This window comes from Triplophysa dalaica, chromosome 5 (genome assembly GCF_015846415.1).
Source record: "Triplophysa dalaica isolate WHDGS20190420 chromosome 5, ASM1584641v1, whole genome shotgun sequence".
NCBI lineage: Eukaryota > Metazoa > Chordata > Actinopteri > Cypriniformes > Nemacheilidae > Triplophysa > Triplophysa dalaica.
In genome coordinates this window covers 7,980,877-8,006,216 of record NC_079546.1, presented here as the reverse complement: position 1 = coordinate 8,006,216, position 25,340 = coordinate 7,980,877, and the positions used below count along the sequence as shown (strand labels likewise).

At 39.5% G+C, this 25,340-nt stretch overlaps 3 protein-coding genes across 9 annotated transcripts; 2 read left to right on the top strand and 1 right to left on the bottom strand.

The window, feature by feature from the left end:
• Nucleotides 1-2,084: 2,084 nt before the first annotated feature.
• ascl1a (achaete-scute family bHLH transcription factor 1a) lies at nucleotides 2,085-25,339 on the bottom strand. Of its 7 annotated transcripts, XM_056748524.1 has the most exons (6): nucleotides 23,676-24,040; nucleotides 23,483-23,592; nucleotides 21,893-21,978; nucleotides 15,945-15,982; nucleotides 5,809-6,720; nucleotides 4,876-5,704 (listed from the first exon to the last, which is right to left on the bottom strand). In XM_056748524.1, the coding sequence occupies exon 5, from the start codon at nucleotides 6,399-6,401 to the stop codon at nucleotides 5,823-5,825; it is 579 nt and encodes a 192-aa protein (XP_056604502.1). In that variant the 5' UTR covers nucleotides 6,402-6,720; nucleotides 15,945-15,982; nucleotides 21,893-21,978; nucleotides 23,483-23,592; nucleotides 23,676-24,040; the 3' UTR covers nucleotides 4,876-5,704; nucleotides 5,809-5,822. The 7 variants fall into 7 exon arrangements, 5 of the variants coding, with proteins under 5 accessions (XP_056604502.1, XP_056604503.1, XP_056604505.1 ...); XM_056748525.1 differs by lacking the exons at nucleotides 23,483-23,592; nucleotides 23,676-24,040 and adding an exon at nucleotides 24,051-25,339; XM_056748527.1 differs by lacking the exons at nucleotides 23,483-23,592; nucleotides 23,676-24,040 and adding an exon at nucleotides 24,051-25,339 and having other exon boundaries at nucleotides 5,809-6,343.
• Nucleotides 9,703-19,152, top strand: pah (phenylalanine hydroxylase). The gene is made up of 13 exons (XM_056748519.1): nucleotides 9,703-9,863; nucleotides 10,658-10,774; nucleotides 13,161-13,344; nucleotides 14,873-14,961; nucleotides 15,441-15,508; nucleotides 16,253-16,449; nucleotides 16,788-16,923; nucleotides 17,079-17,148; nucleotides 17,275-17,331; nucleotides 17,451-17,546; nucleotides 17,728-17,861; nucleotides 18,040-18,155; nucleotides 18,374-19,152. Exons 1-13 carry the CDS (start codon nucleotides 9,819-9,821, stop codon nucleotides 18,415-18,417), a joined length of 1,353 nt encoding a protein of 450 aa, XP_056604497.1. The 5' UTR covers nucleotides 9,703-9,818; the 3' UTR covers nucleotides 18,418-19,152.
• th2 (tyrosine hydroxylase 2) lies at nucleotides 19,289-23,220 on the top strand. Its single transcript, XM_056748518.1, has 12 exons — nucleotides 19,289-19,861; nucleotides 20,184-20,358; nucleotides 20,465-20,553; nucleotides 20,680-20,747; nucleotides 20,849-20,899; nucleotides 20,992-21,137; nucleotides 21,506-21,641; nucleotides 21,726-21,795; nucleotides 21,908-21,964; nucleotides 22,200-22,295; nucleotides 22,685-22,818; nucleotides 22,910-23,220. The coding sequence occupies exons 1-12, from the start codon at nucleotides 19,631-19,633 to the stop codon at nucleotides 23,073-23,075; spliced, it is 1,419 nt and encodes a 472-aa protein (XP_056604496.1). The 5' UTR covers nucleotides 19,289-19,630; the 3' UTR covers nucleotides 23,076-23,220.
• Nucleotide 25,340: the final 1 nt, after the last annotated feature.

Below are 25,340 nucleotides of genomic sequence, written 5' to 3'. Positions count from 1 at the left end.
GTTAAAAGACCCATGTCAAGTCTCATGTAAAGTTGAATTGTCACATCCACACCTGTTCATATTCCTCATAAATGGACGTGAAAATTAAAATATACTGACTATATTAAGTTATTTAAAGAGCCAGTTGTTGGATATTATTGCATCTGGTTTCCACATTATAATTCACAGAAATCCTACAAAGTATGTTTCTCTCTTTAAAAATAGAAAACTCCTGCATAGACTGATATTTTTCATCAGGGGTTTAGTAAAATATACACATATGCTTCAATATACTGGTAATAATGCATTAAGTAAGAAAAGTAAGAAATTATATTTCCAGCTTTGACTCAAAATGTCACATCCACAACACTGGAATTGGCCAAACATAAAAAGTGACATGCATGCAGAAATCTCAGCAATGTTTCTTTTCGTTTACAGTGATTTCATGCGCTCCCTTATCAGCAAGATGAATTTCAGGTCTCTGGAGATGAAGCTTTACAAAGCCAAGGTTTGTTTTCAGTCAATACTAATGATGTCTGGTGGTTGAGGGACATTTACTTGGCATAAATGTTCATGCCGACTATTTTCATTGCTCTGTCTGTTTTGCTGAAACCGTACAGTATTGCTTTACCGCAGCAATCCAGGTACCTGAATCAGCTGTTTAAAATGCCAAAAGCATGATTGCCTGCAACGCACATCTGGAAATGTTCTTGTTACAATGCTATTCCCCATCATCCGATCATCGTTTGATGAATTACTGCTGCTGTGATCACACACAAAAATCTCTTTTAAATGAATTTCTGTTTACCGCATGCATTCTGTGGTCAGCAATGGCGCAATAGTGTTGTTCCCAATAGCAATCTATTATAAGCCTTATTAACATAAAAAAGAGCTGTGTTTGCGCTGTAAAAATGCCATTGACTCAATACAATTTAGTGCATCTACCACTCAGGAAAGAGTTCTTATAAAATTCGCCCTTTAGCATCCCAAGAAAAACCTTAAAAATGAACATCTGTCACACTCACCAGCAAACTGTTCCTGACCATTTTGCTATTCTGACCCTCTCTTTCCTCCCCCTCTCTCTCTTATTGGGTGCTAATTACAGTGAAATGGAGACCACAAAACACCTTAAAGGCCTCAAACGCGAGCTTAGTAAAACTAGCCGTTTCCGTCATGTTCATTGAGATGGGGAGCGAGGTAAAAAAGAGAAATCTCTCTCTCGTTTTCCCTTCAGCTCTCCCCCTCCCTCGTATTCATGGATTACAGCCTGTAATCTCATTAAAGTAGCCGGCAGTGTACATCTAGTGCAGCGTGCTCTGTAATCAGGCAAAGACATGCTGCTCATCTCGGATAAAGCAGAGGTATAAGGTGGCCATTCAGTAGCAAGACCCAACCGGGCCCATTGAACAGAGAGGGCCGGCTGATGAAAAGGGCGGAGACTTAAAAGTTGAAGGCAGAGGCTACGGAAACTGAGCCTTGCCTGGTCTTGAGGTTAGGTGGAGAGGGGAGGCTAATTACAGAGCGAGCTGGGCATGAATTGTTATTGAGGGAGAGGAGTGGAGGCACTTTGCCAGGGGATTATGGGACACACACACACTCACTTTTAGTCATTATTTTGGACGCATTTAACTGTGCAAACAGGTGCGCTTACAGAAGAGTAGGAAAAGACTGCGGTAACTCAAGCTTCCTAAGGCACACGTGTGAACGTAGCGCACACATCCAGGCGCACACACATAAAGATACAGGTTATCCAAATAAGTAATCTATTGCACTGACTATCCGGTAGTGTCCTGTTGTGTACTTTGCATACTTTGCAATGTTAATGTTAATGTAAAGAACTGTTTGGTTACAAGCATTCTTCCAAATATCTTTCTCTGTGTTCATCAGACTTGTGGGTGAGTAAATGAAGTCAGAACTTTTTGGGTGAACTGTTCCTTTAAGCGTGTTGTATTGCATGCCGTTTTTCACCGACCTGAGTATGCATGCTTTTTCCACAGCAGTTGTTCCTGTTCTTGCTGGAGGCACAGACAGGGGGTGCTGTTGCACCCCACGGTTGCATAGACGGAGAGCAGCTGCTTGTAGAGCTCAAAGCCGGCGGCATTAGGTCGGAGGATGAGGTGTCGGTCAGAAGGGAGCTTCGCAACCTTCGCTCCCTCGACCTTCTTGACTTCCTGGCTCACCTGCCTCTCTTCATCCTCATCCACAACTCGGTCATCGCCAATCCCTTCGACGACTCCAACAACCTGTGACGGCATCAAGTGTGAACAGCGGGTTGCACAAAATAATACATTCCGTCACAAATGATTTCAAATGTTTAAAGTCGTGTATATGAGTCTTTCTTCAGTGGAACACAAAGGATGATATTTTGAGAAATCTAAACATTTGTTCACACAAATAGTCAATGGGGGCCAATGCTGATCGGACCGTTCTTCAGAATATCTCTTCTGCAGAAGAACATAATAAAGGTTTGGAATGACATGGGATGAGAAAATGATGAAAGAATGTTTATCCCTTTAGCTTTGGTACAGCAATATCATAGAATTTGTGAGATCTCAATAGTGATGACTGACCAAACTTAATAAAAAGACTGTTGTCAAATGAGTTATCATTATTCTTTCAGTACAGTATATGAGTCAATCACTATCCAACCACAACACAGATTCACAGCTAAAACTGTATTAATAATGTTTGCAAAATGAGAAATCGGGATTGATACCACCTTACTGTGTTTTTTAACAATAATGGAGAGGTTTCATTCACTGCACTAGGCTGCGCACACAGCCTGAGCAGCCACTGCCAAACATTAGCCTAGTAGAGTGCGGAAGAGTGCTGTCTGTGGTACTGAAATACTGTTTGCTCTTCACATAAAGCCCGAGTCAGGCAGCTCATTTTTCATGTAGGCTGGAACCTTTATTAACTATAATTCACAATGTGATCGTGTGAGATTTCACTGAGACCCATACGGTAAATAAACATTCTATCATCACTGATAACAATCACCCCCAAACCTGTGCAGAACTCAGTAGAGGAAAGGGAACAGAAAAGCTTTGAGAAGCACAGAAAGCACCGTCACATTCAGACATAACAAAAGTGTGCATTTGTATAAGAAAGAAGAGAGTAGGGGGGGAATTGAAAAGGACTGAGGTACCGAGAAAAACAGAGACCAACCGGTCTCATTTGGCCTTAAGAAATGGCTGCGATCCTCTGTTAAAGATTGGACAGTCGTGAAAAGCTCTCTGGGCACTTATGAGGAAGTGAGTGCTGTCTAACAGTCTGCATCTTTAGCGTTAACAAAGTCCGCGGAAGAAGTTGAGAGGCAAGGATGGCAGCACTTTTTAAAAGGAATGAAAGGGACCTGGAGGGTACTGATCACAAGAAGTCCACATGAATTTCAACAGAGAGAACATCAGAGGGGCCCAGATCACTAATCAGTGTGGGTTACATGCGGCCATAATGAGGAGGCAACATTCTGCCATAATGGGATGTGCTACACACACACACACACACACACACACACACTGTTAAACAAACTTGTCGTTCACTTGGACGCAGTTCAGACGGCATAAAAGGAGTGAATCTTGTAAAGAGAATTGGTGTATTCATAAAGTTTTCAGGTTTAACTAGAAGCACAACAGGAGAATTGAAGAGCTGTCTCACGACGGTATAATACAACTGTTCACACGTTATAACTTCTCATGCATTAACTCATATATTTCAAGCTAGTGGACAGTTTATAGTGGCTTTACATTTAGCCTAATAGAAGTGAGGCTGGCTGGCCGGCCCCAGCAAAGGTGTTCCTGTGCAAGTTCCTAAAAACAATCTTTGCGCTGCAAGAAATGCATTGTAAAGGTACGGTTTTGGATAGCTCATAAGCATATTTCTCTACCTTTAAACAATGGCAGAGCTGCTTTCGTCTGGGCCTTGTTTTTTCGTCTTTCACACCTGCCTCTTCGCTTGTAGACGCTGTGTTTTAAAGGGGCAGTTGTTGAGTGCGCGTCGCGCGCTGCTGTCAGAAAGGCACACGCGCCTTCAGCCGACTCCACTCGAGCGCCGCACACGCGCACAGGGCCATTCTATTCATTACAGCAGGCACGCGCCCGCCCCGCGCACGCACACTTTACCTGTCAAAGTCCACGACTCTCTCTCCGAGTTATGCACAGTGTGTAAAATGATTTTTAAAGTAAGCAGTTTGTGTGTTTGTTTATTAAAAAAAAGTCCAGTACCTTTCCTTTCCATGCTGTACAACGGCCATAGTAACCACAAATTAAAAATGACAACAGCAGGTAAAGTTGGGGTAAAATATCAGTATGGTTATACTAAACTTGCCTTTTGGAGAACTTCTACTAGTAGGTGTAGTAGAAAATCAATCATTTGTATCAAATGTAAATATGTAAAAAGTGCTTGATGTGTCAGTATTTAAACTGTTATTGTTTCCTCTTTAGAACATCTAAATGGGATATTTGAATGATCTTCAGTGACAAAACAATCCGTCTTTATGTGTTTTTATGCGTTCCTCCACTCTTAAACAAAAAGACTGGACAAGTGGTTTATAAATGAGAACATGCTTACTTTTCAAATGCTATGTGTTCACCAAATTGGCATTCATTATAAGCCCGTGCTGTGAAACTGTCCAGTATGCTGGTCACGTCTTCTCCTGCCTGACGACAGGCAGACTAGCGAGGGTTAGCAGGCTTATCACTTTTGTTAATCATGAAAAAGAAAATGTGAAACGCAAATCTCAGTTCTCGGTTCTATTGTTGTAAAATCTCATTCCCCATAGCGGGCAGAATATTTCCCAATCCACAAGACACACTCAAGACGGGATCATTTCTTAGAAACTTTTATTATGAGACTAAAGTATAGAAAATATGGAGATAAGGCATTTTTCTTATTTTCTGAGAGAAGCAAACCCCAGCATTGTAAAGGCAAAGTTGAACAGGCAGTATGGAGACACAAAACACCGTCGTTGTGTTCCGTTTGGACAATAGCTGCATAACCTTTGATCACTACTCCGAGTCGTATTACACTTGCAATTATTAGCTCATATAAATAAGACACGTCGGTGCTGAAATTTAAACTCTTGAGTATTAAACTCATCTAAAACCTCCGAAACTGCCAGCTGCGATGCATCTGAGACTATAAGTCTGAATAAGCGAGAGGTAATGAGCTTTTTACTGCAGGCTATAGGTCAAAAATATATACATATTACAATGAATGTGTACAAAACATCTATAAATCTCTTACATACAAAAATAGCTTAATATATTTAAAAAACAACATGTTTTATACAAATAGAACTTCATATAATAAAATTCGCCACGTTGGAAGCATCTTATTAGAGTTTTACATGAAAGAGGGGTCGATACGAACAGGGCAAACCATCTCTGATAAGCTTTAGCATAGGTAAATAACAACATTTATATATTGCCGTTGTATATACGCCACAGATTTGTGGAAAGTCTTTTTCAAAATGGATTTCTTGGGCGAATGCGCTGGAAGGGCCGGACTCCCTGGCTTCTATAGGGGTCTGTCTTCCCTTTCAAGTCCTTTGGCTCTTTGACACTCGGGGCCGGTGGCTGTCAGTCTGCCGGTTTATATGGGCAATCTCTGGATGTGGATTCGAGTCTGCCGAACCGGACTGCAGCGCAAACGCAGTGCTTTGTGTTCTTGGAGGACGGGGTCATCCGAGTGCTTCCAAAGCGAGTGCTGCGATTTTAGGCTTTTCCTATTGAAAAACATCCGGGATTAATATACACGTATAAACAACCATGCCACAGAAAGACAGTAACCAAAAAGATGGAATTGAATGACAAAGACAAGAAAACGAACCTTTCACAAAATGTTCAGAACCAGTTGGTGAAGTCCAGGAGCTCTTGTTCCTCCGGACTCAGGGGGTCGTAGGAACCCTCATCTGAGGAATACGATGACACCGGCGAACCGGCCATAGAGTTCATGTCATTAGAGTAGTTCTGGGGGATGTTGGGTGACAGGACGCCCGACTGGAAGGCTGCGCTCACCGCGTCATGCTCGTCCAAGAGCTGCTGGAGCGCACGGATGTACTCCACGGCCGAGCGCAGGGTTTCCACTTTGCTCATCTTCTTGTTCGCCGCGCCGTTGGGAACGTGCTCGCGGAGCGTGGCGAAGCCGTTGTTCACCAGTTTTACTCGGTTGCGTTCTCTCTCGTTCCTTCTTGCCACAGCGTGTGGCTGCTGCTGGGGCAAGCTGTAGCCAAAGCCCGCGAAGTTAAGCCTCCTCTTGCATCGAAGCAGCTCCGGAGAAGACGAGCGCTGCCTCTTCGCCTGTTTTGACGCAGATTTATTGCTGCACTGGCTGTCGGTCGGACTGAGTTGGATGCTCTGCGAGGCTGCGGCGAAAAAGCAGGCAGGTGGCATGAACTGTTGGTGGTTTACGCTTATTTCCATCTTGGCAGTGATGTCCAGTTCCCGAGGAAAAGTGCTATGCGCCACAAAAGTTTTCTTTGGAGTGCCCAGTGGCCGCGCGTCTTGCTCGTGGCGTTCACGTGTGGCTTTATGCGGTCGCTCTTGCCGTTTTGAATGGACACTCGGTGCTCTGGACTCTCGACCTGTTCTGATTTGTGAGATGGAAACAGCCCGGCCTTTTCAATACGCCGGCGGCCCGCCGTGCGCTCCCCCTGGCCACGCCCCCTCTCGCCTCTTGTATTCACCTTGCGCTGAGATGCGGTTGCGTTGCGTACGCCAGACGCGTGCCCCGCTGCCGCTGCTGAGTAAACAACTTCTCGTAAAGAATGACAAGAGGTGTTTTTTCGGTTATGATAAGTGTTTCTGGGAGAACAAAACCACACGCACAAACTACGAGCTGCTATGAAAGGCATCCCGTGAATTTTCTAAAGTTGAACAACTTGTCTTTAAACTTTTTTAATATAAAAATCACGACTTAAATTTAAGAACATACGTTATGTATAAATATTGGAAATACACGAGATACTAAAATGGATGCATGTTTGTGGCATGTTTGTGGCTAATGAACCAATGCAATATAGGTACACTGAAACTAAATGTACACATTTGATTGTAAAAAGAAACATTTAAAAGAAACAGTCTCAAGCAAATACAGCAAACAATTCCGAAACAGCTGAATAACAAAAGCATTAAGCACATCGCTTTCCTTGGACTCTGCACGGTCTGTAGTCCTGTATTCAAGGATGTGGTGAAAACACTTGTCACAAGGGTCGCACAAAAACGTCTGTTTTTAAGATCTGAGCTGTCTCGCCACCGTTATTTTGTTAACATCTTACAGCCATTTAATATTGCTCCGTATAGAGAATCTTTGTCCGGCTAAGACGAATTTGGTCTCTCATTATTGGAAATCATCACAGTTGGAAAGGCGGAACGGATGGGTTATTTTGTGGACGCGCATTAAGGCAAGCTTCTCCGCGCGATTAGTTACACTTCATTCACACGTTTTTCTCTTACAGTAGACGTGACACACTATCCTCGATTAATTCCGTCTCTTTCACAGAGGATGATAATGGAACATAGCTTTCGCGACGTGAAAACACTAACCTGCTCTGGCCAAGTCTGCTTGAATGACTTGGCTGCGCCGGTTTTGTGTGTGCGCGCGCAATGCGCGTGGAGTGGGGGGGGCAATAAATTGTGTAATTTCTCTTAGTTGGCCGAGGCATTCAAGATCAGGCCAGCATTCAAGCACCCAGCCCCCTCCAACTTTCTTTTCTCCCCCTCACTCTTTTTTCCCTTCACTCTTTTTCAGCGCAGCAAGGGCGTTTAGAAAAGAAGCGTGGGTTCTATTCACTCGGGCTGGGAGTCTCTGAAACATATCCACCATGCTCTGTCAGTGCATTTGCAGAGTCCAATTAGCGTTTTGTAAGCCCTTCTTTCTTCCGCGATACTTTAAGATTAGGGAAGGCTCCAGTCATTCCCGGGTGTAATAATTAATATGACATCTGGGCGTCAGAACTTCTATTGAAGCACCTCTGCCCGTCTTACAACTCCGGAGAGCTGCTGAAAAATAATAAAACAAAAAAGCCGTTTGTTTTCTTTTCTTAAACCCGAGTTTGATATGCGGGATTATATTTCAATTTGTTAGCTGTTAAAACTACATTGTAACGTTTTGTGTGTGTGGGATCATTTCAAGTTGACTATTCAATGACTATTCATTGGTCTGCTTTCGGAGCAGGTGCGTGTCGTTTATGCGCTGCTATTTCAGAATGCGCGTTTTTTGAACATTGGGCCTGAGCGAGACTGGGGACTAATTACCCTAATTTTCATGTTAACCAATGATGACTTGTTAACTGTGTTCACTCTCAACACGATTCCACATCAATAAGAGACATTCATAAAAATATATTTTACACATTAAACTTAGTCGTCAAACAACCAATTCTATGCTAATTGTTTTAACAAAAATACCATTATGGACCATCGGCTGTTTACCATTAAACCAAGGTTCTTTATAAGTTGTGTGTTGGGCCTTATTACAGCAGGATTCAATGGTGTTCTATTGGTTCCATCTACCAGATAACCACCAACGGAAACCAGCATAGATCATTACACTGCACAATTTCCATTTTAATCATTAAATCCGTAATCATTTCTGTTATGCGTTTCTTTTTAAGCAGAGATATCAGGAAGAATAAGGAAACACATACATTATACTATATAGATGGCAATAATAACAATGCACTACAAAAAAGTTGGCCAACTTCATTTTAAAAATGAATAGTCAAGAAACTGCCATAACAATATAGGCAAAATCTAGACGTGTCTGTCATGTAAAAGTAAACAAACACTGCCTCGATTTTGAGATAACATATTTCCATTCAGAGGGAGTCTAGCTGCCGTATCCTAAATTCATTTTACCCTGCAACATGTGCAGATGTTTGGTGTCCAGCTGACCTTCATTAAAAGACTTGTGTTGTTGTGTCTGCACTTTGTAGAGATTTTAACTTTCCAAAAGAAAAAAAAACAATTAAACTTTCCATAGATTTCCTACATCAAATTTCCTTTATGGACCTACATTTTGATGTGAGGTTTAATTGGCATAGTTGATGAAATAGAAAAGTTGTTGATTAAGTAAAATAAATATTTTAGACAGCTCATTGATGCCTTCGATAAGCCTACGTTCGAAAATGTATACAACTACTGCCACCTTCCGGTGGAGTCGTGGTATTTCTGGGCTAAATAACAGGTACATACATAATACAACAAATTAAACCATAGATCATCTAATATTGATATTATTGGACTTTAATGTCATTAAAATATTGCGATCTAAATGCACACGGTAAATTGTCTATGTGTGTAAAACTAAAATACCCAAAGATGACTCAGATGATGCATCCGCTCACCTGGATTTAATCAACTTGTATTTGGCGCCATCGCATGGTGATAAACCGAAAATCAACCTTTATATGTGGAGGATGTGTTTATGCCATCTAATATAAAGACTGGTCGCACAATGAGTACTTTTCCTTAAAAATATCTTGAATTCGATTAGTTTTTAACCAAAATTAAATTACAACCACAACTATTATTCAATCATTGATAAACGCCACAAAAAAGGCAAACGTAATCGTTATGCAATGCTGACTTTGAACTCCATCTCGACCATAACCACCCCTTAAACATCTATACAACTAAACAAGACAACACAAACCAGATGTGCTGTTGTGGAAGCTTCCAAACATTCCATGCACGGGTGCACAGGAACTCGTCGCGTGACAGGCTCACGGGCCGTTCAGGGGGTGTGGTATCACGTGGTGCTGTTAAATTGCTGAAGTTTTGGATAGGTTGCACAGAGTGGGTAGAAGCATCCAGCACAGCAACATCACCTGAGCAAGAATGGACGCAGGTCTCAGACAAATACAGGAGGAACAGGGGAAAAAGGTAATTTATTCTGATTTTTTAGTGTCACTTTAAATAATACTTTTAAAATGTTTCCTTATAAAGATTATTATTTTGAAATTATTAGTATTCAACAGTTTTAAGGTTAACAAAACATAATATTAAGGGATAAAGGTTAACTAGACTAGATTTTTCTCTCAATATTTTTCTCAGACCTGATTTGTGAATTATCCAGACCACAGAATAAAGGAATGCGTCAATTAGAAATAGAAATAGTGTATAGATTCATATTTTTTAAGGCAACGTCTAACGTGTTTTAGAGTTTTGGTATTTATTTTTGTTCTCTAAAGAGAATCAAGCAGATGAAGGCAGGGGAGAGGAGAAAATAATGATATGGAGATTTTAAATCATAGGAATGTGGGTTCACAGGAATGCAAGTGTGACTTTGGTCATGAGTTAAAGTACCACACACACACACACACACACACACACACACACACACACACACACACACACACACACACACAAACACACACACACACGCGTGCTTATCTACTGAAACAAATAAAAAAGTGTGCCATTAAATGTACTTTTGCCAATATTTAACAGACAGTGTTTCATCTTGAAAATGTGGTTTTGGGTTCAAATAGACAGACCTGCAATGTTCAACGTACAACGACCCAGGTTTAATTAAAATGCATTCAATGCCACTGAGGTTTCTACACAGATTTAGTTTCATGTAATGGATATGGCATTAAAGTGAATTCACTTCACATTATTGATGTTGTCGTGTTTATCAGAAGTCGGGTGTCAACAATCTCTCACTGTTTGTTTAGGGCTCCCTGACCTCCTCTTACTTGGAAGAACGGACCAACAAATCAGGTGTCCTATCCTGCATCTTCTCTCTGAATGAGGGAGTTGGTGCCCTCGCAAGGGCCCTTAGACTATTTGAAGTAAGTGTGTAGAGTGAGGTAAACACGTTTGTATGACATAACCTGCTTCTACTCATTTTTAAATCTTTCTGACTGGTGTGTGTGTGTGTGTGTGTGTGCGCCGTCTCTTTCACTCTAAAATGCGACCTTCTCACATTTATTTTAAGCCAAAACATCTGCATAAGGGACAAAGGAATATCAATGGATATTTCTAGAAGTATAAAAACACTGAACAAGACTATTTACATTTGTAAGGGATTAGGTAATGATGTGTGTGATGTAAGGTTATGTTTGCAGGTAAGGTTAGCAAAGTTTGCCCTCCTCTTATGAAACAGCAAGGAAATGTTGACATACCATATTTACTATGAAAACGTGGTAAATTGTATTATTTACTACTTTTTTGGAAGGTAAACTCTCTTTAAGATGCAAGTGCCAACATCTAACCTTTCAAATGCCCACACACATACTAAAACAATTTAGGGTGGGTTTGGAAAAGAAAATGAATAAAAAGATCAATGAAAGAATAAAGACATGAATTCCCTGAAAAGTGACGTGTCCATACAGATGAATTAAACATCAATAAAATCAAGCAAGATATCGTGGAACAGTTTCACCCCAAATAATAACTAACTTATACTTGCATACACACACAAACAAAGTCTCTTTGCTTTTCAATTATGCCAAGATTTTTTGATTCATTTCCAAGATTCCGCCCCACTTTTATCAATGTTCAGCATGTCTTGTTTTTGGACAATGTTGACTGTAGACTGGATCTCAAGCTTTAATTTAGGATAGCAAACAACTTATACTGCCATAATGTTACTGACCAATTGAAAGCTGCAAACATCCTGAAATTTGCACACCACTAAAAAACTGCTGTTCCAAAAAGCTCGCCAGCTGCATTATGCAACTTTTGAGCAAAATAATAACCCCCGAATGCAACCCTTTGCTTCTCTGGTACAAATCAATAATGGGTATGTGCCAGACATGCCCCCCCCCCCGTGCCACTATAAAGATCGAAGCCTTAATGCTGTGTGCTGATTGGCCCTTCTGTACCTCCCTACTCCACCCTCCGAAACACCCCCTACTCCGCCCATCCATATTCACAAACTCAGAAAAAAGCTTCCGTTGTAACACCTTAATTATAAGCCTGAGCCAAAGCATTTAAAAGCAGTGCAAGCAACTTTTTGTACAAAATATATAAAATAACAAAAAACTTCTGTCTTTTAATACGAGAAACTTAATACTAAACTTTTAAACTTAATACTAAATAGAAACAATGTTTGACAGAATAAACTAGAACTTATCATTAACTAAAGTGGATGACATAGATGCAAATAATGATATAAGAATGCTTGACCCCATTGACACTCTCGAATCACACAAATCCAGCACTTAAACAATGACAAACAAGCAGAAAAACATTGCAGCAATTATTCAGGTTTGTTGTGTGACTTCTTAAGGATCCATATGGATTCAATCAGCTCAAGATGAAATAGGAGAAACGAATGAGAAACGAGACTGTCCAAAACATCGTAAACATTCATTCGCCTCCTGTATGGACCTATGGTAAACAGCAACGAAGTATCCTCCCTTTCTTATGGCAAACTACATAAAAAACTACATAAAACGAACACATGTAACACTTGCAATACTCCCTCCTCTCCTATTGGTCAAAGAAAAGCTGTGATGTCAATTACAGTGCCAAAATTTGTGCTGAACAAATGTGTTTGTATGTACAGTGTTGAACAGCATTTTACTGTTGTGGTACACAAACATAGTTTACAGCCAATTAATTATAAAAAAATGGAGAAACACATTTTTTTTAATGTGTCTTACACATGGTGGAAATGAAGGTATAATAAAAGTCGTATTTATGGACTTTAGCGTCATCTAGTGGTCGAATATATAAAATAAATATATCTGAATGTGAATCTGATGAATTAAGGCGGTTTAATAATTCTAAAACAGACAAAACGCAGCAATATTTTAAACTGTTCCTGTTGCTCAGTACTGTGTTTAATCCCCCCAAATATATTCTAAATATAATTGTAAGTATCTTAGATGCACTGTAAATGTTGTAGGAATTAGAAATTATTTTAAATATAAATTACTATATATCATTTTTTATTTATTTAGTAACAATATTTATATTAACATATTTATATAAATAGTAAAACACCTCTTTGCTTTTTTATTATATATTTTCTTAAATATTTTATATTGTTTTGTGGATTTTTATATTTTTTACTGTCACTTTTATTATAGATTATAAAAGATTGTTACACGCAAGTGAAGAAAACCACATTTATTTACTTTATTTTATCTGAATTAATGTGCCAGCTTAGATGTTTATTTGTCTTTCCTTACGTAAAAAAATCTCTTTCAAATTGTTTGTCCATTGCAGGAAAACGACATTAATCTGACCCACATTGAGTCCCGTCCGTCACGCAAGAACAAGGAGGAATACGAGTTCTTCATCAGCGTGGATCCGGCCTCCTCCAAAGATCTTGATGAAGTTGTAGATGGCTTACGCACACAAATCAGAGGCCAAGTGCATGAGTTGACTCGCAACAAACAGAAAGACACAGGTGAGAAGAAACAGAGATACAACAGTATTACCGTACCGAGCAAATAAAAACTCAAGTGATGTATTTCTGTGTCAGGGTTCAGTTGAGGGCAAGAACAGGATAGCGTGGGATGTGAAGAAAACAAAGCTTTTGTACAGAAATAGAACTGATGTAACCGCCAATAAATGTCACCATGGAGATGGATGGTGCAGAGCCTCACACTCGGCTCCTCTTATTGGTTGTTTCCAGAATTACATTAGTTTAGCTTTTGAGTACTAACAGACTGAAATGTCTCGTCCCGGCGGCAATTGTCTCTCCAAAGCATATTCAACAAATTCTGTGAGGCAGTTCGGCGGGGTACGGGGTCAAAGTTCAACACAAAGACTGACAGACTAACTGACCTCACCACAATTCCACCCTCTATCCAATAAGAAAACATCATTAATGATATTTATGGGCTATGAGGAAAACCAGTCTGGTTCTTCAGCCGCAGCTCTGGGTCTTTTGTCCTGACCGCCTCAGGCTGGACCTCACTGCTCAACTATGCACCGATGGCCGGACCCCCAAAGAGTTTAACTGTCATACATTTCGAAGATATACAGCCCTGGCTGCTGTAGAGCAGAATTTAACCTCAGTCCGGATGGTGTTGTCACCCTCTGGCCTTTTCTCCACACAACGCTTTTGTTTACTAGCTCATTCATCTCCGTTAGCATGCCAATAGTAATGACCACAACATTGATATTAGCCAGTTTCTCACATATCCAGAACTTGGTTCATTAATCTCAATTTAATAAAGCTGTATTTTTATGACACAATGGAAAACAATATCAAGGCTGAATTAGTCTCAACCTAGTTGCATTGAATTTAGATAACCAAAGGTTTGTTAAAGTCACTAGAGTAGATGAACAGTTGTTTTGTCACTCTATACAGTAGTGGGCAAAAGTTATTTCAGGAGTACCTATTTTCCTTAAATGCTCCCTCAGAATAAAATAGTACATAGTACAAAATGTAGAATATACAACTTGATTAAGGCTTTTATTTGCCAAGAAAATTTGACCAAAAAGGCAAATTACACTTTATTAGAGAAATTGTGTTTTTTATACCAAAAAAGAAAAAAAACTCTCAGGAAATAAAGCACACTTTGACTAACCTTAATTAACCTTAATGGACCTTACTTCAACTTTCATGCACATGTGTTGTGTTTTTACACTCCAAGCACAACTAAATATAAATACTAAACATAGATGTATAAGTATAAAACTCCTTCAATAATCTATTTCAGTAAAAGTCTAAGACATAAATCATCGATTTTCAAGTTGGATATCACTTTTGGCCACTACTGTATATAAGTCAGATTGTTTCTTCCTGCCTAAATGGTCAGGTCTTGGACAAAGGCTTGCAGTAAACTACAGTGTTGACCAAACCAAGGCAGTATCTGCAGAACTTTAATTCTATTATTTAAGTTAAGACCTTTATTCAGAGGTTAGAAATGAGATGTCAAGAACTGAATGAATGATGAAAAATGACTTTTTTCTTTTCTCATCAAAAGTGCCATGGTTTCCCAATGACATCCAGGACTTGGACCGTTTCGCCAACCAGATTCTCAGTTACGGGTCAGAGCTGGATTCAGATCACCCTGTAAGGCACTTCATGTGTGCACGTGTGTGTTGGGGTTTTGAAGTGGAAGTACATGAGTGAGGTGTGTTGGGGGGGTTGTTGCATATGCAAACGAAAGTGAGAGAGAGAACTTCTTCATTTTCATTTAAACGCATGCGTGTGTGGGCGTACACGAGTGTTTTTAAAAGATAGCCTAGCCTGTCTGTGTGATGCTAAAAGCCCGCGGTCAGAATTGGAGCATCACTCTTTATTCTAATGAAAACGGGCGGGGGCCCTCAAATTGATGTCATCGCTTTAATTGGGCCCCTGTAATTATAAATAATTGCAGCGGTCATTAAACTGAAATGCATTCGCTCTACAAAGGCTTCATTTGAATGGGTTTTTCACTGCTGTGTGCTATACTGTCAAAGGCTCCTGAGAGATCAGATCTGTGTGTAGATCTACTTTGTGGTCGCAGATCATACGCTCTGACATTGCTCTTTCTTGCCATTCATTCGTAGGGCTTCACAGACCCCGTGTACCGCGCCAGGAGGAAGGAATTCGCTGACATCGCTTACCACTACCGACAGTAACTATTGCTTTCTGTATATCCCTCTCCTACTCCTACTTCCCATGCAATTTTAGAGTTTCCCCTGTTTTTTGTTGTACTTTCTATGGAAAATTACCCGCCATAACAAAAGGGCTAAATTATAGGGTTCCAGTGTAGTCCCGAGCGCCGGCAGCTTTGTCACCATAATTGAGTTGCATTATTCACACGGGCCACTACAAAGGGCAGGAGCGTTGAATGCAATGCCCCCCTGATGGACATTTAAATAGGCTCTCCAATCAATAACAACATCACTCATATGACCATAACAGATATTCGGATAGTTATGACGTGGGTGAACTAGTTGGTACACTTCATGTCAAAGTGGGTTCAGTGATATGTTTGTATGCAAATATTTAGGCTTGCTTTAAAAACAAAGTTCGAACCAATTATGAAAATTCTGTTCACATTTACTCACCCTCAAGTCGTTCCATATCTGGGTGCTGGTATGACTTTCTGTGGGATACAAAAACAAAATCAAAGTTAGTGCTTTCTATTAAAATAAAATAGTTGCCATTACCAAGTACTATGTGTTGCTTATATGATTTATTGAAAGAGACACCATATCATAGCTTTATGTGGAGAACTGATTTTTTTAACATAATTTTCCCTGATGCACTCACAAACTTGAGTTATTGCACGTGTAGTTTGTGTAAACATAAAAAAGCACTAAAAATGAGTAAATATATATTTATTCAGCTTAAATTGTCTCTCATCTTCTCATAGTGGACAACCTGTTCCACATGTGGAATACACAGCTGAAGAGAAGGCCACATGGGGAACAGTTTTTCGAGAGTTAAAGACCCTGTACCCCACACACGCCTGCCGTGAACACAACCGTGTTTTTCCACTGCTAGAGAAATACTGTGGCTATCGCGAGGACAACATACCACAGCTAGAGGAAATCTCACGCTATCTGCAGTGTAAGATTCTACAAGACCAGGAATAATGGCATAAACACTCAATTTAAAGGGGAAGGGTGTCATTTCTGTGCCAGAAATATAAACAAAATGGAATTGAAAAAATAATAAATGAAGACCAAATGTCACTGGTCAAAAATATAGATAATGCAACCCCAAATTCACACAACTGGTTGAGCCATTGCACCAATTGTCTTTACGTATTGTGATTTATAAAATAAATAGAAAATAAAACTTGAACAAAATAAACCATTTGTTCATGCTACATAACAGTTTTTCTATTCAATTTAAGTGCTGTTTATTCTGATTCCCACTAACACATCCTTTCATGATTCTCCCAGCATGCACCGGGTTCTCTCTGCGTCCTGTGGCAGGTCTCCTCTCTTCTCGTGACTTCCTGGCTGGCCTTGCTTTCCGGGTTTTTCACTCAACCCAGTACATACGGCACAGCTCTAAGCCTATGTACACACCTGAACCGTGAGTACACACACTGTGTTTTAAATAATAATTACAGTTAATAGCATATGCGGATACATGCGCAAAACAGTCATGGCAGAAAACTCCTGTCTGTCATGCCGACAGTAATGTAACAAACAATATGTACTGGGAATAATCTGGTGGTATTTTTTCAGCGACATCTGTCATGAACTGCTGGGACACGTTCCATTGTTTGCCGACCCAAGTTTTGCACAATTCTCACAGGTTTGATGCTCGCACATGCTTATCGCATTATTGAATGCAAGGATGTAAATATATGTTTGTCTTTTGTGATGCGGTGATCTGTGAAGAGCATTGATCAGTGTGATTTAATTTTTTCTGTCTGTTCAGGAAATTGGACTAGCTTCCTTGGGCGCACCTGATGAATTCATTGAGAAGCTGGCTACAGTGCGTTTAGATTTTAATTACAAAAAGTATATAGATTATTAGTTGTACCGTAGATCATTTTAGATATGGTTTACACACAAGGACTGGATGATTATAACAGGGTAAAATGATGTTTGCAGGTCTACTGGTTTACTGTGGAATTTGGTCTGTGCAAACAAGGCAACGATGTCAAGGCTTATGGGGCAGGACTGCTATCATCTTTTGGTGAACTGCAGGTGTGTATCTGGATAACAATGTGCTCAAAATATTCTTTATTGTTTCCTGCTCCAGTCCCTGATCAAGACTCTTACTAAATAGAGAAAAGTATAACAGTATGGAAGTGACTCAACTTTAGGCATAAATGGTGTAAGACTGGTTAAAGAGACTTAAAGGTAGTCATTATATTTTGTATTGCAGTACTGTTTGACAGAAAAGCCAAAACTTCATACCTTCGAGCCAGAGAAGACATGCTTGCAGAAGTATCCCATTACCGAGTTCCAGCCTGTTTACTTTGTGGCAGAGAGTTTTGAGGATGCCAAAGAAAAAGTCAGGTAAACCCAAAGAAAGGGATGGTTCTCCAAAAAACATGTTTTAAATAATCATTTATTTATTTATTTGTATGTGCTAAGTTTTAGGTACAGGTATTTATTAATGTCTGCTTTGCTTCTTTCTGCTTTTAAAATCACATCTGGTTTCTTAAAAAATACTATCTGTGTTGACGTTTTGTAGGAAATTCGCAACCACTATTTCCAGACCATTCTCTGTGCGCTACAATGCCTACACAAAGAGAATTGAGGTGGTGGATAACGCACAGCAGCTGAAAAATCTGGCTGACAGCATCAGTGGTGTGTGTTCAGGATTTTGTATCAGTCAAACCTATTTTCCATTGAACACAAGCATATATAAATAAAAAAATTGAAAAGTATTAGTAAACATGTGAATGAATTGGTTTAAATATTTTTTTACCAATGTAACTAAAAAGATAATATGTAAATGTAAATGCGCAGAGTCGGTGAAATTTGCGTTATAAAAACTGAAATGACATGGATTTTCATTTTCTCAGGTGAGATGTCTATCTTGTGTAATGCCCTGCAGAAGTTGGAATAAAACAGTGTCGGAGGGTTTGGACGGAAAAATAAAGAAGAAATGCTGGAGTTTGCTTGAGAAAAATCATTAAATCCATTAGCTATTTGCATTGCTTTAATCCTCAATCTATAACGCAACTCCCAGTCTTTTTTTATATTGTGCTATTAGGCGACTTGCCGTAATGTAGTCTTTATGTATTCCATGTAGAAAATATTTATAGCATGTTGCAAACTATTTAGGCGCTACATATTTATCAAAGATATAACGAAATAGCTATACAAAATAACTCGCTTTTAAATACCAAAAAGTTACTTTATTCATTAATATTACTTTATCTTTTTGATAGTGATTACGTAAAGAAATAATAATTGCCTACCGTCGAGTTTTTGCTTGAGCCTTTGCTGCTTTTTGTCCTTCGTTGCTTCATTTTGTTCGAGATAATTTTCCCCAACCAACCCGCCATCACCGAATTTACAGGATCAAAGGATTGCAAATACAACGTATTGAGCCAATTAATTGAGGAAAAATTGCTTTAAGAAATATGTGATTTTTTCATCGGCTTTATTAAACATTGGTTAACACAAAAATACAATATTATACTGAACTATATTTGTATTTACTACCTTTACTGTAAACGCAGTTCGTAAGAAAACTATAATTTATCTGTGACAATATTAAGACAAAAAATGTGAAATAAATGTTATGCATGCATTGTTACAATGTATTTAAAAAAACAATAAAGCTTTTTGTTATGAATAATGTGGTTATTACTAGAAAAGCATTGCGGCATGCACACAGACCTCTGTTTCAGTACCTTGGAGAGCAACACAATCTCAATTCTCTGCTTTAATTTAACTATTCCATAAATAAAGATTGATTTATTCATACATTTCCACTAAATGCCCATTCACTAGTGACCTTTCACAACACTATTGTTAGGGTTGTGTCGTTTATTATTTTATAGCTGTGCAGCACCGGTAACGTGACGTGGCTATTTGGTGCCAGAAAAGGAAAAGCACAAACTCATGACGCACCTCACCTTAAAACCAGACGTGCATTTGCGTAACACATTTACATAATGTCTTGGCACCTCATTATATAAATTGCCATGACTATGACTTTAGTCTGAGCATACAGATTAATCCAAATTTGGGAAGAGGATTTGGGAAACGTTTTTCGACGACTTTACTTTGAATACATTGACAAATACAGCCAACTTTTTAAAAAGGAACCGATGAAGACAGAGAGCATAGGGCAGAATATTCCTTTTAGTGGTAGAAAGCGGAGTCTGATTGAAGATGCTCGGCGGGAGAGAGAGAGCTCTTCGTCCTCACCGGGACCCTCGCGGTGTGGGGACAGCTTCGTGTTTGAGGAGGAGAAATGCGGCAAGGTCACTCTCAACGTCCTCTTTGCACTCAGAAATGAAGAAAACGCAGGGTTCCTCAAAGCGGGTAAAGTCTTTGAGGTAAGCCACTTCATTTGGTCTAGCACACTTTTAAATTAATAACCAACACATTAACACACCATCAGAGATACATTTTTGGATAAATTAAAGATTTCTTAGCTTTACATAGTCTGTAAAACATTTTTCCACCATAGATAATCTTTTCTGCAAGAACATTTCTGTGGTTAAATGTTTAATATATTATTTTTATTATTGAACCATAGAGGCATAAAAGAGCTTTTTACGACAAACCAATACGCGTAAAGGTTTTAAATATTTGTCAAAAATAAGTTAAATAAATCGACTATATATAGAAAAAAACCTTTTTGTATTTTTATCTTAGACTTTCGAAGCCAAACTCCTTCATCTTGAGAGCCGACCGAGCAGAAAGTCTAAGAACAGTGGAGATGATCTGGAGTTTTTCATGAGATGCGAAGTGCACTGCTCCCATACAGACATCTTCATCAACTCCCTTAAAAGAGTTGCAGATGATGTACGACTGGTTCAAGAAGAAAAGTGTAGGTTTATTATTATTATTTATTTATATCATTTTAACATCTTTAACGAGGCTATTTATTTAAGAACGAATTATGAAACCTTACGATTTTTGTTGTGCTTTTATAGTCCCGTGGTTTCCAAAGAAAATTGCTGACCTGGACAAATGCAATCATCTGATAACAAAATACGACCCTGATCTAGACCAGGATCACCCTGTAAGGAAACAACAGTGATATTCGACATTATTTACGACCAAGAATTTATTATTTGGTTTTACTAACACGGCTTCAGACTTGAGTCAGATCAATAAGAAAACCAGTGACAGTGATTTTATTATTCAGGGTTTTAGCGATCAGGAGTACAGAAAACGGAGAGGATTGATAACTGAACGTGCTTTTAACTACAAACAGTAAGTAGCCACATCTGAAGTAAACGTTAAATAATATTAATGTTATTATTTAATATTAAATAATATATAAAATAATTCACTCATCTTTTTGTTCATTGCAGTGGAGACCCTCTACCTGTCGTGGAGTACACTACCGAGGAGGTCGCCACTTGGTAGGTTTTCCCAATTACAAGGTTTTTATTATGCATTTATAATATATATAATATGGACAGAAGGATAATCCCACATGATTGTGATGAGACAGGAAGGAAGTCTACAGAACTTTGACCAGTCTTTACCCGAGTCACGCATGCAGACAGTTCCTAGACGCCCTGGGACAGCTGGAGAGTGAATGTTTGTATGGGGAGGACAAAATTCCTCAGCTCAGAGATGTGTCTGCATTTCTTAAAGGTAAACACTTCCTATTTTTGCTTTTCATTTTAGTCCCATTTGTGTAGCTCACAACTTTTTCACAATGACTTAAGGTGCATTAAGGTGCATTAATGTGTATATATTTTATCACTATGTGGGACTCATGCCCATTGTTTTAAGGATCATGCTCTGCCAACTCCAACAGAGAGTTATTTGGCTGCTTTAACATTCATTATTTATTTTGGAGACCTGTTGATTATAGCAATTCAAATGAAAGAACATTTTGATTTTTACTTTACAAAGCCAACGACAAATACAGCAAAATAAATGAAAAGATCTGTATATTATGCATTGCAAAAATTAATCAGCAATTTCTGGTGCCTGTGTGTGTTTGTTTATTTGTTTAGAAAGAACCGGGTTCCAGTTGCGGCCAGTGGCAGGGCTTCTCTCAGCTCGAGACTTCCTTGCAAGCCTAGGCTTCAGGGTCTTCCAGTGTACCCAGTATATTCGTCACCCCTCAGCTCCCATGCATTCCCCCGAACCGTACGTATACAGTGACACAGCATTTTATTTTTGCAAACCTTTGTAATGCTTAAAATTAATATTTTAATGACTGTAAATTCACAGTGACTGTTGCCATGAATTACTTGGCCATATCCCTATGCTTGCAGACAAAGAATTTGCTCAATTTTCCCAGGTAATATGAGTTCATCAAATGTGTTACTTTAATACCTATAAATTAATCTTTGTTCATCTAAATATATACTGAACAACTGTTTATATTTGTCACTTACTATTTCATCCTGCAGGAGATTGGACTTGCCTCACTTGGAGCTTCTGATGAGGATATTGAGAAGCTATCCACGGTTAGTAAATCCACCTGGAAAAAATTAAAGGGCAGATAAACACGTGTGTGGAGTATTTATACAAGCATTTAGCGCCCCCTTGTGGACATCGTCTTAAACGTCAAGAAACTCTGTAAAAGCGTCATCCTAGATGTCCAAACTATTTATATTTAATCATTTGGGTATTGTTTAGCTGATTGTGTTTACTGAAAATGTAAATATGGCTTAAAAAAACGTCCCGAAATTCTGCACACAGCTGTACTGGTTTACTGTGGAGTTTGGTCTATGTAAACAGAATGGAACAGTGAAGGCCTTTGGTGCTGGACTTCTGTCTTCCTATGGAGAACTACTGGTAGGAAATATTTTATGTGTTGATTAATATACACAATATGATCCAGGATATTTTCTGAAGTCATCTATAACAAGTGTCTTACTAAAGCACTATAAAACCATGCCACATGATCCATATAAAGATAAGCCCATGATCAAAAGCGTGAAAATACTTATTTTATCAACAGTCTAGTCGAAGATGTTTGGCTATAGCAAGGACTTTTCCTTGTTAACATTAAGAATACTAATAAATATTGAAAATAGTCCGATTCATCTCTTGCCGTCACCCTTGGCTGCCCTTGTTCACTTTAGAATCTGATTGGTTGGTTTTGGCCGACAATTCAAAGAAAGTAATCAGGCCTCAAGGCTGCGTTCATACACATCTGGATAATGAATCGTGTCTTTTTCCAGTATGCCCTTTCTAATGAGCCCCAATACAAACCATTCGACCCAGCTGAGACAGCAATCCAGCCATACCAGGACCACTCCTATCAGCCTGTGTACTTCGTGTCCGAGAGTTTCGAGGATGCCAAACGCAAACTGAGGTCGGTGTTCATGATTGCTTGCCCATTTAGATCACTTCACAAAGAATTCACTTAAACTTCCTCCGTGACGGGCATTGCTGTTGTTCCACAGGCAATACTCATCCACAATACAGAAGCCCTTCTCCATTAAATACGACCCTTACACGTGTAGCATGGAGATTCTGGATGAGCCTTCAAAGATCCAGAATGCTTTGGGGCAGATGAGGGAAGACATGAAGATCTTACACAAGGCAATGGAGAGACTTGGAGCGAAATAAACCGGTGTGGGCGATCTGGCTTCAATATCAACTTGCCTATTTGTAACGGACTCTTGTTAGACAAATATGAAAAGTGCACGGGTGGAGGTCTTGTGCAAAATGAAGTGTTTATGTGAAAAGACAATAAATATCTTTATTTTGATTATCGGCCTGCATTTTGTCTTTATTCGCACTAAATGAATCACGACCTAGTTCAAAGTAAGTTGCCAGACCTAAAAGCTCAAGCAGACTGGAGAGGTGAAGGAGGCTATTTAGTGGATAAGCTCTGCTGTCACAGCAACTCCATTGATTGACAGCTTGCGGTTGCGTTATAGAGGGGTGTAGGAACAACTACGCAACTGTTCCATTCATACCGAACCTAAGGATACCAGGTTTTAACATTTTTACACCAACACAGGCCAAACCACCTTTAAGGAGCAACAGCGAAGCAAGACTTCTCAGAAAACCAGGACGGAATCCATTGGGGTAAACGAGGTTCCATCAATCGCCCGCGCCCCTTTTCTGCGCTCCGAACGTGCTAAAACGAAACGAATAAAGTAAATGAACGTCATACGTAGGGTAAGTGGCCCACATCTGTTTTTATAAACCAAATTCAAACACTTAATCGTCTCTTGTATCTCATTTTACACGGCGCTCGGTCCAGTCCACAAATCCCTCCGAAAACCGCAGCTCGGATCTGAATCCATCGTGTTCAAAACAAACTTAGGTTGCCACGGCAACAAGAGAACCGCGGAAGGTTCCAACCGCAGGTTCTAAAGGCTTATCGCCGCACATTAGAACGCAGGCATTTCCTTGAGCTAATTTTGCGGACGTTGTTAGTTTAGCGCGACGGCGTCTGTGGAGGGTCAATGGGTGCACGTATAAAGTGTGCCAGAACGGAGCGCTTTATTCTAACAGTTCGGCGACTTCTCAAAATGGCGTTCTGTATCTTTTGCAGCTTTATTAACGTGTTTGAAACATGAAATTGCAAGATACCTGCGCAGTTAGTTTCTTAACGTGGTTTGTGATTCTCCGTGGCTCCGTCGCGCGGATGAATCTGACTGACGCAAAGAATGAGGACGAACTGACTTTTGGCGCGAAATCGGAAATGACGGCTAAAGCTATGAATCATTAATATTTACTAACCGAAGGTAGGTTAAGTGGACGGTTTTGAACTGTGATTTTTAATTTTCTTGCACATTTTTACTCAAAAAGTTTAAAGCTGTAATGTATGCACCGATCCCGCCCTGTTCTTTACGTGAAACCCACGAATATGCAATTTCTACTAACCCCTAATCCAAGGAAGCCCTTATTGAAAATACACGTTATCTCCTGGATCAAAAGGAGCATTGCTCTTACTTCAAGAGCTTTTTCCTTTATCTTAAGAAGTGAATAAAATGAGGGCGTCGAAGCTTTGCTTTGATCACAGCGCTTCTTTAAACTCGTTAAAACTACTAGCCAACTTCTAAAGCTCAAAGAAGTAAGATTTTAAAGGCTTGCGTAAGCATTTCCCATCATTGCTTTTCAAAGGAAGAAACGCATAGCCTATGCATTCCCCATCCATGCATCTGCCGCATCATCTCTGCCAACAAACTGGCACAATATGACGAACATTGCGAAATAAGAAACACATTTTTCCAAATGATTCATACTACAGTAGTATAATCCTACATCATGGTGTTTTAGAAAGGCCCGCTGAATGTTAAAAGACTGGCCACCAGATGGCAATCCTCGGTTAAAATCCGTCCCAATAATACATTGATGATTCAATGTACTGTATATAATCCTAACAAACCCTCTCTGTTCATTATTTCCTCAATTCCCTCTCAGAAAGATCTTGTGTCTTTTGGAAGACTGAACCTTGTGTTAAGAGATGTGGAAGAGGCTGACATCTGGTCCAGCACCAGCTACAATCTGCGCTACAAAAACCTTGTTTCAGACCATACTGAACTCATTCAAACAAAACCAGTAGACCAGAAAAACAGTAGCATGTTATGATTGCGGACGGTGGTATACTTTCGGGCTCCAAGAATCATCCGAATCCGTCTCTCAGGCTTGAAAGGGTGTGGGTTGCGCGCCCCCTTTCCTTCACACCCATATACAATATGACCCATTGTACGATGCACTTACAAAAGTCTGGTATAGGAAATATCAATAATGTGTCCAAACTTCATATCAAAACCAACTGAATCAAAGTGTTTACAAGTATTGGCACGTTCTACGAATTTACATTAATGAATAATAATGTAATTGCACCTCTCAAAAACATCATATCAAAATATCCGT